At 33.6% G+C, this 16,595-nt stretch overlaps 4 protein-coding genes across 4 annotated transcripts; 2 read left to right on the forward strand and 2 right to left on the reverse strand.

Annotated features, from left to right (window-relative positions):
• The first annotated feature begins 7,583 nt into the window (after window positions 1-7,583).
• LOC112694930 (thymidylate synthase-like) lies at window positions 7,584-8,609 on the forward strand. Its single transcript, XM_048655349.1, has 3 exons — window positions 7,584-7,748; window positions 7,895-8,040; window positions 8,531-8,609. Exons 1-3 carry the CDS (start codon window positions 7,584-7,586, stop codon window positions 8,607-8,609), a joined length of 390 nt encoding a protein of 129 aa, XP_048511306.1.
• LOC105691298 (protein ILRUN) lies at window positions 8,020-9,826 on the reverse strand. The gene is made up of 3 exons (XM_012409686.3): window positions 9,466-9,826; window positions 8,884-9,233; window positions 8,020-8,795 (listed from the first exon to the last, which is right to left on the reverse strand). The coding sequence occupies exons 1-3, from the start codon at window positions 9,621-9,623 to the stop codon at window positions 8,689-8,691; spliced, it is 615 nt and encodes a 204-aa protein (XP_012265109.1). The 5' UTR covers window positions 9,624-9,826; the 3' UTR covers window positions 8,020-8,688.
• Window positions 9,827-10,279: 453 nt separating this feature from the next.
• Window positions 10,280-15,341, forward strand: LOC105691220 (probable serine/threonine-protein kinase ndrD). Its single transcript, XM_048655951.1, has 5 exons — window positions 10,280-11,687; window positions 12,115-12,463; window positions 13,967-14,218; window positions 14,312-14,571; window positions 14,628-15,341. The coding sequence occupies exons 1-5, from the start codon at window positions 11,006-11,008 to the stop codon at window positions 14,831-14,833; spliced, it is 1,749 nt and encodes a 582-aa protein (XP_048511908.1). The 5' UTR covers window positions 10,280-11,005; the 3' UTR covers window positions 14,834-15,341.
• LOC105691244 (growth arrest and DNA damage-inducible proteins-interacting protein 1) lies at window positions 15,338-16,581 on the reverse strand. The gene is made up of 2 exons (XM_012409587.3): window positions 15,890-16,581; window positions 15,338-15,797 (listed from the first exon to the last, which is right to left on the reverse strand). The coding sequence occupies exons 1-2, from the start codon at window positions 16,363-16,365 to the stop codon at window positions 15,449-15,451; spliced, it is 825 nt and encodes a 274-aa protein (XP_012265010.2). The 5' UTR covers window positions 16,366-16,581; the 3' UTR covers window positions 15,338-15,448.
• Window positions 16,582-16,595: the final 14 nt, after the last annotated feature.

Consider the following 16,595-nt stretch of genomic DNA (forward strand, 5'->3'; position numbering starts at 1 on the left):
ATCTTATTGATACGTACGTGATATGTACTCGATTACACATACTTGAAAATACATATTTTTTATGTACACGTATCGGACATCCGTATGTGTACATTACATTTGTGTACGTACCTTGTATAGCTGCGCCATCGATTTTCTCACAACGAAATGAACGAAATCAAAGTTGAAGAAAAAGAAATTCTCTTCAAAAATGATGCAAAAAGATGGATTTAGCAAAGATATGAATCAGTATAAAATAAAATCAATTGAAACAAATAATCTTGTGAAACAATTAACGCCTACGCAAACGTATATACATAGGTACACGCATTGCCATCACGTAGGGTGAAAATACCGATTCATAAATTTCTCCAAAAGTAATTGAACGAAAACAAAGAAGAAAATAACTAACTAACATAATGCGAATCTTTTTTTTTCTAATTTCAAAGATTCGTTGACATATACTTACATATGTATAGGTATATGAGTATAATATACGCGATAATATTATTCGTCACATGTTAGTTGAATGTTATTATCATTATTATATCATTATTGTCGTGGTAGTTTTGCGTAATATCGTCTTTTCATAATTTCGTATATACATAACAATCTAATATATAAATATATGTATTTATACTATTCTTATCGTCATTATTGTATGATTTAACAAAAAAACCTTACGTAAATTGATTATTACTATTATAATTATTACAGCGTGATTTAGTATATTTCTACTACTACTACCGTCACAACCACTACTTTCTTTTACTACCACCACCACTACCACTACTACTACCACTGAAAACTCATTATTATCAATTATTTATTTATTTATTTAATTACTATTATGATTCATTATTATTATTATTATTATTATTATTATTATTATTATTATTATTATTATTATTAACATAACGACAATTATGTTTTATTTAAGAATTAAACTGATTTGTGTTTGGTTCAAATGTTGTTTGTTTCATTTCAAAAAACTATTACTCGTCATTCGTTTGGTTCATATTTTCCCACCATATACAAGTACCCAAAGTCCTAAATAAAATTTCCTACGCTTATGTATTCGTGAAATTACATGCATCACAAATGTGTTTGTCAGAATTGGGTATATTTTACAACACATTATGGATGTAATTTTATTATTTAAACTGTGTGATCTAATCATTGAAACAATGAAAAAATGGGGTAACTATCTTGTACGTATGAATTATATTTTGTTCACTTACTTCTCTGTTTAATTATTTTTTTTTACATTTATTTATTTATTTATCATTGCATGCGAAACTCGATAATATTTTATAATATTATTTATACATTTGTACGTACGTATTCATATACACGGTAATGCTGCAGTAGTTTTTTTTTTTTTTAATTATTAACACGTAATATTAATGTGTTAATGATATTTTCCATGATATTATTAATTGTATTGGTAATATCTCTAGATATATATATTTATACATATATATGTAAAGATTATAACATTCCGAACACGTACGAAACGAATAGTATTATTATTAATTATTATTATTATTATTCCTACTACTATTAATAGTATTATTATAATTCATCATTATTCATCGATAATTGTGTAAAATGCAATATATTAATATGATATATACTAAAAAATAGTAATAAAATAAAATAAACAATGCGCAACAAATAAATAAAAAATTGTAACAATAATATATATATTACATGATAATAATAATAATATGTCCACTGGAATACGATGGAAATTTGATGAAACCAAAGAAAAAAGAAACTAAAATAGATCAAAAAAATATATATACGTATAATAATATTATACCACTATTATAAAAATTATAAACGAATGATGAAGGAATTTCAAAACGCGCAAAAGATTTATTGATGTAAAGACAAAAGAATAAATCGAAAAAAAATGAATAATAAAATTAACGAAGTGAAAAAGAAACAACAAAATCAAAGGTAACAAATAAAAAAAACTATAAAAAAAAATCGCACCAACAAAAGTATAGATATTTATTTCTAATTATATTTACGGTATTATAAACCACTTGTTTGAATATTCGATCAATCACTTCTCATCGTTTCGTCCTTCTCCTTTTCGTTTCTAGTTTTTTTTCTTCCATTGATAGTGCAGGAAAGCTATAGGAGACGAGAGGAGGAAGGCTAGAATGATTAACAAATGCGTGCATTTATTATTTTAATTAGAGCTGTTTGATTTATTTCGATTGCCGTTACATTATAAATATTATACATAATACATACACGTTAGTATATGAACGAGATACTTATAGTTATGATGAACTTCCTTATTGTAATTATTATTATTATTAATATATACTCGTGGCACTTGATATTAATCAAATAAAATGAATAAATGAATAAATAATTTAAAAAAAAAGAAGTAGAAAACTTGAATTCTATGTAATATTGTAACCATAATTTTACATCAACGCACAGGATAAACGGTACATATAGAGATTATTATTAACAATATCATCACCATTATTATTATTATTATCATTATTATCATCATTATTATTGTTACAATTGAAGAATTGACAAACACTACATATGATAACACGATATACTATAAATATATAGGTATAATATATTTAGTATGAAAATTAGTCCGAACGATATAGTTGAAAAAAACGCGAAAAAAAACTTGACAAAGAAAACTATGAAAATAGCGCACAAGTGATTGCATATTGCTAAATTATTATCGTTGCATGTTTGTTTGAATTGTTATTATCATCATTATTGTTTTTGATTAAGTGTCAAAAATACGTTTAAATGCGTATTATAATAATTACGATAATATTATTATATTTGATCATATATTGATAATATACCGAACTGATGAGATGAAACGACGATTTAAGATGAAAAGTGATCCGACACAAGCAGTTTATCCGGACCTCCCGACCTGCCCCGTCTCCTCACACTTATCTGACGATGTTTATTCATGTTCCTTTTTTCATCTTCTCGCCATTTTTCTTCAACTTATTGTTTCCATTTTCAGCTATATTGATCAATCTTATACTATACGGAGATGCGGGTTGATGTATAATCATTTCAATTAATAATTCATTCGAAAAATTTGAAAATCTACAAATTTTTTAATGACGTAGACTCGCTCGCTAGCACATCCATTTTATATGTACGCTAAATATTCATATTAACAGAGGCATGTACACGTAGGTATGTAAACTTAGTTATTTAAATACAAAAGACGAAACACACCCTATGCAATGATAAATAATGGCGATGATACTCATGATTATTATTATTATTGTTGTTGTTAGGATTGTTATTATTATCTAGATTAAAAACGTGTAAAGGAATACCGAATGAATTATCGAATACTCTGGAGAAAATTACAGCAAAAATAAAAAGAAAAAGAGCCATAAGAAACAGAAAATGCAAAGAAGAGGGAAAAAATACAAGAAAGAAATGGAAATGAAAATCTATCGATTCCGGGGGTAGCCTAAAGAAAACAAAATGAAAATTAATTATAAATTATTGAAACAACTAATGATTACATATATCAGGGACAAAAAAAAATGAAGAGTAAACGAAGATAAATATATATATGTATACGTATATTTATGTATATACATATTCGAACAAGTAAAAACGAAATGGCAGCAACAAATTAAATAGGGAAGACACAAAGAAAACCAACCATCAAAAAAACATGAGACACAACTAATGAAAAAAACAATTTAAATGATATTATAATCACAAACTTTGATCTATTATATATTATTAAATTAATGTAATATCATACGCCCACGTATACATATGAATATGATATGTATGTGTATATATATAGGTATACATATATCATAATATAATATGTGTGTGTATATATGTACATATATATATACAATAATTTTTTTTGTGTATAAGTGTATACGTCGTATGTATACGTGTGTTTGCGTATTATGATGATTATTACTTTAGATAATATTATATTATGTGTATTGGTATTTATGTCTTACAATTAATATTACTAATCGTTGTTAGTTATTATATAATTATTATACCTACTAATATTATTATCTACTTTAAAACTACTCTTTATACATATATAATGCTACATATGACGTATATCAAGAACACGAAGTGAAAAAAGAAGAGGGTTGGTAATGGAAAAAAAATAAAAAGTGAAAAAAATGGCACAATGATGATGAATATTGTTGAAAAGAGTGTGAAATAGAACGAAACACTTGCAATGTTGTGGAAATCAACGGAGAAAAAAAATATGCGAACAATAAATTGATACAAAAAACATAAAAAAAAAGAAACCAACAACCAACGAGGAGTAGAGTAAAGATCAGTTGAAAAAATATAGACGCCAACCTGGTGATGATAATTTTTTCTCTTGCTTTCTTTTTTTCTTCTTTTTTGTCCCTCCGTCAGTATAAGTTGTACCAACAACTGAGAGTGAAATTATTGTTACCTATGTTATAGATAGCTAGAAAAGGAAAAGAAGAAAAAAAAGGAGAAAAAAATTAATCAATGATTTTTATTAGCAATTAACAATCGTCAAGAAAATTTTTGGAGAAGAATAAAAAGAATGGCAAGTGTATGCAATGAGTAATGAAGGCATTTTTGTAAATGTAAATTACTATTGGAGACGATTCCATTAACGAATATAATCGCATCGATCGGCGTGACGATGACGAATATGATGTGGAGATAGCGACGACTACGATGATGGTATAATATATGATTATTCGAGAAACCGTTTGAGAACGTTTTTTTCTTTATAGCTTATTTGTCTAAGGGTATAATGTTATATTAAATGATATTACATTTCAATTGATGATTATTAATTGTGTGATTAAATTATCCTTATAAAACATACAATTGATTAATTAGTACCACAATTATGCATATTATTATCATACTATTGCTACTACTACTACTATTACTACTATTTACAATTAGTACTATTCATGATTAACTAATATACATATTATTATTGTATCGTCACTCACAAAAAAAGAAAAAAAAAAACTCAAAACGAAAACTGAACAAGGAAGACAGAAAATGAGAGAAAAACATTAACATTGACATCCAACGAACAAACGAATTGTGACGAATTTAAAACCTTCAGTTTCAATGAATAAATTGTCTTTTTTTCTTTTTTTATTCGAATTTATTTCTTTACTTAATTTTTTTTCGTGTTGATTATTCATCAAATAATCTTTTTTTGTCTGCTGTTTTTGTCCTCAATTATCTACGGGAGTATGTGGAATATAAGTGATGATAAATTATCGAATCTTATACTATACATTACATATACGTAATAAATTATATAATATTTGTCATCTGGAGAAACAAAAGCGGAAAAACCACAAATGGATAATAATAATAAGAAGAAATAAATTAATAAGGAAAAAAAAACCAAAAACAACAACAGAAATAAGAAAAAACTTTAAGAATAACGACGTTTCTACTATACTTATATGATATACACAAGAGGATTGCGCGATGTTATATCACACGTTGTTTATTTCATATTGAAAAATGAAAATGAAAATGAAAAAAAAGCAAATAAAATAAAATAATATAAAAACGAATCGGCATACACATTATTTCACTTCAAGTTATCATTCGTAGATGGATTATACGTACTATATGTATAGTATACACATGAAAATGTAATTCACAAATTTATGTGGTTATATTTTTCTTACGTATTCTCATAGACTTTTGACCTACTCGACGGGCACGATTTTTGAGAGCAAATTTTGACCTTGATTCTCGGGTTGGTCAGTTTGCTAGGCCATGTTCGAGAGTAATCTTCGGCGATCTTGAGCTAAAAAATTACCTGGCGAAAATTTTGTTACACTCTAACATTAGCTACTTCATCAACCAGAGAAGAAAAAGAAAAGGAAAATAAGCTGGTCCGTTCATGATTAGGTGCAGATTGACTTTATTTAATTCTTTGAAAAAGGGTAAAATATAGATGTTCAATTATGTGCATACTCATTACGCAAGCTTAAAAAGAGAAAAATAACGATAAAATATCAAACATTATTGTTGAAACATTTATATTCCATTTTTAACGTCAAAATTGTGAATCAAACAAAAAATAACGCATACAGTAGAAAGTTACAAATTGACGTTCAAAATATCTATGGTGCGACGTACGACATGCAGTCTTCAATTTTAAATCTTGAGGGATGATAAATTTTGTGGATATGAAAAAAAAACCAAAGCTCAGCAGCCTGTTCTTAGGCAACTCGTGTTAAACATGTAATGTGAGTTGCAGAATAGCTAGGCGCTTTAGTGTTCATTTTCCTTAAAACCTCGCGGTCCTTCTTTGTGTAGTTTATACCACACCCATGAAAAACGTAAATTTGATTCAACTACAAAAACGGTGGAGGACAAAAACCACGAACTATCGTTGGTTCGGCATTCTCTAAGCCACTGCGTTCTCCAATGGTTCTTCTACGTTGACATTACGTTTCCTATCGAAGAAAAATATAATGTAGAACTCATTGCTGGAGAGGAGATTGTGGGGCAGCTGGGTTTCTCCAAATAAAAGTTACCGAGGGCAAGACAAGGAAAACTCTGGTTTATTGAGTGGGACTACTTATCTACGTCTGTTTTAGAATGGAGAAAAACGTGAAATTTTGAAGGAAGAACAAAAAATTCTCGAGTAAGTGGAACTCGTGCGTTATCATTTTAAATTTCAGGATCAAATTTCACGGTACACACGTATAGGTAATTCATTAATTGGTACTATCATAGATATATCTATGGTACTATATACTCACTTTTCTGAACTGCTAAAGTATAGATATTAATAAAGTATATTGGTATTCAAGTATTATATATCAGGGTGGTCCTTATTTTGGGTGTTTGATTTTATTTTGGCGATAGTCCTAAATCGGTTCCAAATATTAAAAAAAAAAATTCCCGCCAAACGGCAGCTCTTAATTTGATATAAACATTTCCTTGAAATTTTCTTCTCCTTTAAATCAATAACTTGGCACACATATTGTAAAAAATTCCATTAGAAACATATCTTTTCGTTTATTGTATTTTCAAAATAGTCTATTTATTACATATTTGATTTGTTTAATGCATCAGGGAACTGTTCTCTGTAATCCTTAACTAATGGTAACACATAATGAAGTTGCTTTTCATCCTTAGTCTATTTCCCATAAAAATCTTGCACTAATTCAACTCTTCAATATTAGAATTAAGGGCTGCAATTTGGCAGGTATTTTTCTTATATATTTTGAACCGACTTACGACTATTGCCAAAAAAAATTTTGTATAAAAAATTTTACTCATATATAAATGTTTTTTATTTATTATATAAGCATATGAGTAAAATGTTTCGATATCTTTATACCATTGAGTAACCGTACCGTTATACGAACAAAGGCAAATTGTAGACATCCTGCCACAATTTCAAAATGTAGATGGCTGTTGTATATGGCGTAAACTGCAGCTAGCATGTACAAATCATGTCCACTCTTCCTGCAAAGCGTTGCCTAACATCGTTACCATGGTCTCGAATGGTCTTGAACAACTAGACAAGCCACGATTTGGCGCGAAATTCCATTCCAAGAATGGCTCTACCACCCTGCCACTGCTTGGTGCAATTCTCTGTAGCTAATGAAGAATTATCTTGTTTACTGTATCAACGAAGTGCAGACATGGGTCTTGGAGTGTCATTTAACATTGCCAGTTATACCCTTCTCACGTATATGTTAGCACATGTCACAGGTTTGAAGGTCTGCCTAAAGTGGAATACAAAACAAATTTGGAATTTACTAAGCTATTTTTTCTAAGTAAACTCAAATTTTTTTCTGGTGAATTCGTTCATACCATGGGGGACTGTCATGTCTACCTAAATCAAATTGCTCCACTTCAAAAACAGATTGAACGTATACCAAAGCCATTTCCCAAATTGAATATTACCAGGTTAGCCCAAGATATTGATCAATTTAAGCCTGAGGATTTCGAGCTCATTGAATACCATAGACATCCAAAGATCCAAATGGATATGGCTGCATTGTGGAGCAAGTACCTTGTTATATTGATAATTTATATTGTACATTTCATAATTCTTCATGTATACTTTATTTCCTATTAAAAATTATATATTCAATAAACTCATTTCTCAATATGTATATGTTTTTAAGACTAATTAAAAATCATTGAAGTATACAAATCTCATTCAAAGATTATAGTTTACAATTACTTTGAATAGAAGAGCCGTAATTTTGTGGGATAAACGTGCATATAAATATGATAGAACTGTATCTTGAAGAAAAAAGGATCTCAAGTTTTTGAACAGTACGTCTTGATCGGACAAGTAGGTTTTCATTGATATTTAGAGATGCGCAGCCATATTTTTGTAAAACTAAATTTAGCACCGGATGTCAAGACGTATGCCAGAACAAGCTTTATTTCTAATTAAGAATCATAAGAGTTCATCTGCGAACGATTATTAAGGTGGAAGTCAAGGGGTATTTCAAATAAAATTGATTGAGTTTATATTACAAATCCAAAGGCCAACCAGTCAAAAATTGGTGGATCAAAATTTGAAGGTTGACATCGAACAGATCGAAAATGGTACTCCGTTGCCATAGTACAAAATTAAAAAAAGATGTTTCAGGACATATTCTTTTTTTACAAACAATTCCGGTCATGTAGACAAAAAGACAAGGGCTAGCACATTTGGACGTCGTTGGCCTGTGAAGTACTTAGTTGATGCAACTGCTGAGTGACCGCCAAAGTACCTCCTTCACACACTGTTATTATAACCCATATTACATCTACAAGTAAAAAATGTTCGTAAGATATCAAGTGGCTTGGGAGATAAAAAACTGAATTGTAATTTGGAGTCTGAAACTCGAAACTTACCACCAAAATAAGAGCCAGTCGGCGTCGCCATTCTCCATTTGCTTTGGTAAACTCCTGGTTCCACTGGACTTACTAATTCTACGCTTAATTCGAGGGTAGCTTTTGGTGCTACACAGGGAACTGGAACTGGAGTAGAGTCGCCCATTTTCACTCCACCTGTGTGCTGCAAACAAGTTCCTTCAGGCCAAGCCTCGGTTCCTGTATTTTGTATTTGCCAGGATTTGCGAAATTTCGTATTTGGAGGCACTGATTCGCCTTCCCCAATGGTAGAGTCGCATAACAATCCCATAGAAGGTAGTTTGAATGGTGATTCAAAATCAAAATAGCTACATATCGCTGCTTGAAGATTCCTGTTGGCGAACAAAACCAAGGAATATTTACTCTTTTGTGCTGTAACAATTGTTTCAGTCTTAGAGGAGATCAATGTTTGTCCCTAAAGTGATAGGTTAAAGGTGAATAGCGTTTTGAGGGTACGGTATATGTACATGTAGAAATTGAGGTTACGTCAAATTTCTCCCTTCTGTTTACAGGCAAGTTCTCATGATTAACCTTCGACACGTAAATATTGAAAAGTAGATTTACCAATTATTCATGTCCAAAAAAAAGGCTGCTGTAGCTTCGTTGAGGTGACTACCAGCTAATAACCTTTGAAGCTGTTTCACCAGGTCATCTTTGTCTGTGGTCCCCAGACAGCTGAACTGTTGCAGCAAATTTTGATCAAACTCGTTGTCCACATCCATATTTATATTGTGTATTTTATTTAACAATCCATTCAGAATTGCGTAATTTAAACTATGCACTAGCTATTATTTTCGGTTTCCAATACAGCGACTATTAATTTTAAATGTCATCCTTCAAACGACGTGACTGTGACGTTAGTTTACTAGCTCTACGATGCGTACGGTTCAGAGTATGTGATTATACACGTACGTATCCATACGCACACACAAACGAAATGCTTGACCCCGCAAGGTTTTCAGATTTTACCGAAGGTTGCGCTAGGTTGTATGTGCATCGAACAGCCATGCCAGTGATTTTCTCACTGATTTTCTGCAGTCGATTAAAATCATAGATTAAAATATGATTTTTAGCACAATGGATGATAACGTTGTTGAGAGTAGATAGGGCATCGAAAATAGACAGGTATCTATTCTTAATGGATAGGGTATGAAGGGGACGATGATAACATACTATCGAGTAATGTTTGAAAAACAGAAAGGAAATTACCATTAAAACAGCTAATGGTACTGCAAATCAGGCTTTACCAAAAAATACCAATTAACAAATATAAATAAACTAAAACTCTTTTACAAGTCAATATATCATGTGGCGCAAACTTTAGAACGCGGTTCAGCAATATTTGAATATGTTCCTCGCTACGGACAGAAACGGAATTATTTTCTGAAAAGCGGAAAAACAATTGTTTCTAGACGTACCCGGAACAAAAACAAAACTTGTACTTCATTTTAAGTATTTTTACTAGTCAAATAATTGTAAACCGAAGTATCCGTGATCTGGGAGAAATTCTACGGGCTCAAAAATCATAATGTACGCACAATGTATGACGCCGACGCGTTCATCTTCGTCTGCGCATCAAACACGCGCGTGTCATGAGCACTGGTCATGAGCGTAAATTTATCGACTTTGCGCATGATCGTGAAGAACGCGCCGGTCAAGAGAAGAAATACGAAACAATTCAATCCGCAGTTGAGTTAGAAGTCGGATGCATACAGATGATCCAAATAAGCGTCGATGGTGCCAAGAATATGTAAATGTTTTTGTGTTTTTAAATAGTAACAATAATAATTAATAAACATATCTTTCGTGTATCATTAATGAAGAGTGAGAAAACTTGATCAGGTATCAGATCAGTCGTAGCTGAAGAAGATATGAAGAGGCGATCTTGTACCGATTATTACACTGAAGTTAAAACCATGTTATTTTAGTGAACCACGTCAGACACGTTTACTTCCGAAATAAATAATCATCGATTGAGGAGAAATTTAAAAAAAAAAAACAAATAATAATAGCAAGAATAAATAAATACATAGAGCCGTGGGATTTTCGTACTTACAATTAATTGTCAAAAAGAATTGGGGAATATATTTTGTACAACTACGTGATGATCGGACCATCGTCGGGAACAAGCGGCGGAATGCCGAATCGGGAAGCAACTGAATCTTCCGGTGTGAGAGCAAAGCGGAAGGTCTTCGATGATTTGGATATAGATAATTTCTGCGATGATAGTTGCCAAAATGGTAAAAAACGATATCATCCAATGGAATCACAGGAGTCTAACGTGATAAACGGTTCATCGTCAACGATTTCAACTCAAAAGCCCATCGGGTCAATGACATATGTACAGGATTCAGAATTTTCGCCGATGTCGTCAGAAGGGATTTCTAGTTCGGGTTCTATGGCTAGACTTGAAGTTTTAGTGGTCGATGGAAATTGGGAAGAATCAAATCTCGGGACGAATTTGACGAGCTTGACGAACAACCATCATCCAAACGTTTTAAATTCATCGATTCTAACCGATATGCAATCTCTGCAGGATGATTACGGGCATATTCCATACTGGGAAACGGTTCACGTCTCTCACAATTCCTCAAATTTGGTGAACAATAATAACAATAATAACAACAACGATAACGCACCGGAAATATTTATGGCACCAAATATGCAGCCTGTGGAGGACCAGGAGAACGGAAATTTGTCTTGGCTTTTGGACTTTAAACTTGATTCTCTAATCGAGGCACCTGAAGATAGATGTTCGCCGTTTGGTTCGAAAGGAAATCAAAATGGTAATTTTGTAGTGCAAAAATGTTGAAAATTGCCTTCGGCAATCGTTACTATGTCCGTCCTCGTCGAACGCTTCAAGGATATCTATTAATTTCATCGTGATTAGAATCTGTCAGTTACCTCAATTTTTCTCCTGGGCTAATTACGAATTAAAAAGACACACCGCAGTGACATACAATCAAGACCACGGTGTGATTTAACCACGATGAAAGGTCACTTCAAAATAATAAGATTATTCAAGAAATTTCTAGACGAAATACAACTGCGATGTGCAACCAAATTGTCTACAATGTTGCTGTAAATGCGAGGCTGTACCACTATAATTTACACTGACATTGCAACCAAATCATGACTGAATTTACGAAAAACTACAAATGTGTAAGCTATTAACTCATTTTGAAGGTATTTTTAACTGAGAATCACGTTTAGGTACAACGAATGTCAGCCACAGATTCACAACCGGTAACGGAATGAGCAATCAGTCAGCGTCTTCGACAGCATCGTCCGCTTCCACCTACATGCACGAGATCAGGAGACCTTATACTCACGGTGGAATTTCTACCTCTGGATCCGGAGGTCTACCTGTACATGTACAGAACGGTATAAATTCTTCAACTTTATCATCGAGCAACAACTACGTGGTAAACGAGTCGAAAAGTTTTGGTGCTGGCCGCTACGTTGGTCCGAAAAAGCCACCCTTTACCTATACCGAACTGATAGAGCACGCACTTCAGGAAAGGGGTGAACTGACCGTCTCAGCAATCTACCAATGGATTTCGTAAGTATATGAATCGCCGTTGTTACACAAAATTATAATACGAAAACTAAAAAGTATGAAGAATAGACCTAAAGTTACATTCGTATACAATGTTTTTTTGTTCATTCTTTACTAATCTTATTTTATCGTTTTGTTAGCGGTGTCCCGCAACCGTACCCATAATATTTATCTAGGCGCGTGTCATTCCCTCTTTTCGGCTAAGTATCTCGTAGGCATATTCAACTTCAGCTGCATGGTAAAACGATTCGTTCGCTAACACGGTGGTGGTGCAGTTTATACACAAGGGGCATGAGCCACCTCGGTTATATCCGAGGGTGGTACTGGTTGGTACCAGAGTGCTGGAGCTACCACCACCCTGTACACCCTGCACCCCGTCACCTCTAAGGCTTGGTACCACCTGGTACAGGTGAATCCCCGCACCCTCAACCCCTTCTTTAGGCTTGAATTCGATCCGCGCCTACCGAGCTTTCCAAACTTGCGTATACGCTTCTATTGCGCTTTTTTGACTCACCAGAATATACATACGTATAGAAAAATATATATATATTTCTTTTTTTTTTTTTTTAAAAAAAGCCCTTATAAATCCAGCGGAATTGTACCTTAAGGCTCATTGGTTGTTCGCTGTCACCTCTATTGGCAACATAACAAGAACTCCTGTAGCTCCTAGGTCGCACTGAAGTACGCGGGGGTGGTGACGATAACGTTTAAAAATTGAGTTTATCAGCTTTTCGGACGATTATTTTTCTATCTTGCGACAGATGGCTTGGATCACCTGCCCTCGATAATTGATTACCGTTCTCGGATATATTGCTGAAATGAGTATACGATAGGATAAAATAAAAAAACAAGCCACCGATAGATGTATGCATAAACTGTTTACTAGCATCCACAACAGCCCGCGTTATACCCATTGCCATGCATATGTATGGCGTGGGTACTCAAATTTACAAGCTATTCGGGAATAATTATATCTGCCAAGAGGCGAAAGAGAAAAATTTTCCTGATTGTCTTATCAATTTTCGTATATTTCATTTAATTAATTGAAAAGCACGTGCGTTGATCGCAGTTAGAAGTGGAGGGGCCATGTTAGTATATATCGTATGCATCTAACCGACCGTGACATCGCGCGGCACAAGAGCAGGTGTGAGACAGATAAACCCGTAAAGGAAATTACCTTTAGGACGAGTAGAATTACGTACAGGACAAGGGTGAATTTTGAAATGATTAAAGTAGGGATGGCGACGCTATGAATGCGAATAGGGGGACCCAAGGGCTAAAGTGGTGGTGGGGTGCTAGCGCGTGCCTGTCTCTGCGGAAGACTTCTACATAGATTGCCGGGCTTTGCGCCCCTAAAGAAAGCTCTAAGGAAAAGCGACAACTTTTTAAAATTACATGGGATCTGTATGCATTCCACACATAAATACATTTTTTGGCGAAGGTCATCGAACTTCTATGTTGTTTCTATGTCTTCACACGTAGTACTAGAGTGTCTATTTGTTGCAGGGAACATTTTCCTTACTACAAAAGCAACGATGACCGTTGGAAGAATTCGGTGCGACATAATTTGTCAATAAATCCTCATTTTCGTAAGGGATCTAAGGCACCGCATGGAGCAGGTCACCTGTGGGCAATTGCCAATCGAGGAGAAACGAGACCTAGACAGGTAACGCCGATCGGAGGGGGAACCTTCACACGGCAACTTGCTAAAAATGGTCAAGAAACTAGTTTTCGAAAAAACAACGGAAACAATTTGCGGTAAAAAATTTGAAATTACGTCAGATTAGTGTGTATGAAACTGAGCGATTCTATTGAAGCATTTTTTCATTGTATATTCTTTAAATTCTATAGGTCTCAGCTTATCAGCCAGGTTGTCACGATGGATGAAATTGCGGCGGCGACAGCGAGCATTCAGCAACACGATGACAATGAAATAATAAATTCGGTTACACTTGAGCATTGTGCAGAACAGATTCTGAGTGGAATAAAAAGAGAAGTTGAAGTGCAATACTTGGTACCCATGGTAATACCAAATAACGGAAATCACAATTTTAATCATCAAAATCATCAAAATGGTCAAACTGAGCAGCATTGTCACCTTAAGGAAACAGGTAAACATGAACATGAAAATAAAACAAGAACACCTCTGTATTAATTCCGTTTTCAGACTTTCTGAATCCTGTTTCGAAAGAGGTTGTAGCCGAAGAATGCGGACTTCTTGGAGAGGGTTACCTAGTCACAGATCTGAACCCAACCACCCTAGGTCTGAATATGGTAGAACCGGAGTCGATTTTGCCAGATAATCTTTTTAGTGAAGAATTAAGCTTCCAGTTTTACGAATTGACTTCACCGTCACAGCTACAGTCAGCCTGACATACGGAGAAAGGAAAAATCCGTGTAATTTTTCTAGACGAATCACGAATCCAGGATGTTCAATTATTGAATAATCTTGATACTAGCAGTGCACAGGTCGTTGCTTATCAGACATTGGGTGAAGATGATATTTTCATACCTATGAATTCTGAAGGCAAAAATTCAACAACCTGCACAGACATAGCGGATAATCAAAATATAATCCCCATTTCAAACAGCAATAGCTGATCGACTGATTCCCACCATTGTGTCATTTTAGTTCACTGCATACTGAGATATACAATTAACTATTTGCTAAACGATTCCATTTTCCAGCTGACTTTTAGACTACTCACAGCTGGTTCACATTCCTATTTCTAGACAGACTGGTACGTCTGTAACAGTGCCTGGATATATCTTGGAACGTAATTGATTATTAAATATTACTATGGTTTCTCCTAGTCCCTACAAAACTGTGTGTAATGTTTTTGTATTAGAAAAGGAAATATAATATAACATTTACAATTTCGGAGATGTTCTATATTTATTTATAAATAGTTACCATATTTTTTGACAGAAGGATACTAATTGTGGGTTTTCCTAATTGCGAAATAGTAACAAAAATCATCATTTTAATCATTGTACTGGCTCATTATTATTTTTGGTATCTGGGCTATCGGTTGTATTTGTTTCAGTTTTTTTATCAGCTGCAGCTGTAATCATAGCCATGAGTTTTTGTTGTCTTGCCTCTTTTTTGGCAGCTTTCTTCAATTTAGCTTCAGCTTTATCTTTCTGAGCCAACATTAATTTGAACCTTTCGTCTTTTGGACTAACCAAGAAACCTAAGGTGCGTCTCACTTCTTCTATCAAACGTTCCTTGCGTTCTCTGGCAGCTCTGGCTTCTGCTTCCTTTTTAGCCACTTTTGCATTCAATTCTGCAGTCCAGGCATCCATTTTCAACATATTCTTTACTATATTTGCTTCTCTGTACAATAAAATATCAATAAAGAATAAATATATCAATGTCACAACTTAATTTAGCTTGTCCACCAAATACATATGTTAATAACATGTTACCTGGCTCGCATATCCTCTGCATTTTCAATGTTTTTCTGCTCAATCTTATTCCATATCTGATGGATAGATTCTGGATAACAAATGGACTCGTATTCTTTCATTTCTTCAACTTCATTCTTTGTTGGCCAGGCAATTCCAATAGTAACGTCACTAGCATCTATACCATATCGGCCAAACATTCTTCGCTTATATCTTACTGTGTCTTGGAATCGATGTGATTCGTTATAAGAAGGTGGCAAATTATGAAGAACATTTCTATGTGCATTTCTTAGTCTAGATTTGTTTCTTTGCTGTTTAATTTGTTCCTCGCTCAACCCCGAATCAGTTTCCAATAGGACTGGAGCATCTTCTAGCGAATTAATGTCAAGACTGTTTTTATCATCTTTTCTCTTTGCAGTAAATGCTATGCATCTTGTAGACAAAACTCTTGGCAACGTGCAAGCTGGCTTACCAATGCAAGAAACAAGTACATTCATATTTTTTCACGTGTTAATGTGTATCCTTAGCACAGTTCTGGAACAGAATCTAAATTTTATAAAAGGGGTTATGAGTCTTTGCTCTACCTGCCCAACTCGCTGTTGTGCTCCTGTGCCTGTCTTGCCCTGGCTCGGAACGTGTCTGAATTCTGAACTGACTGAAGTGCTCTTGAAGCAAACAGAAGTACTTGCAGTGTGCTTAATGCTCTTGAAGTGACATTAGAGCTCCG

Source organism: Athalia rosae, chromosome 5 (assembly GCF_917208135.1).
Source record: "Athalia rosae chromosome 5, iyAthRosa1.1, whole genome shotgun sequence".
Lineage (NCBI taxonomy): Eukaryota > Metazoa > Arthropoda > Insecta > Hymenoptera > Athaliidae > Athalia > Athalia rosae.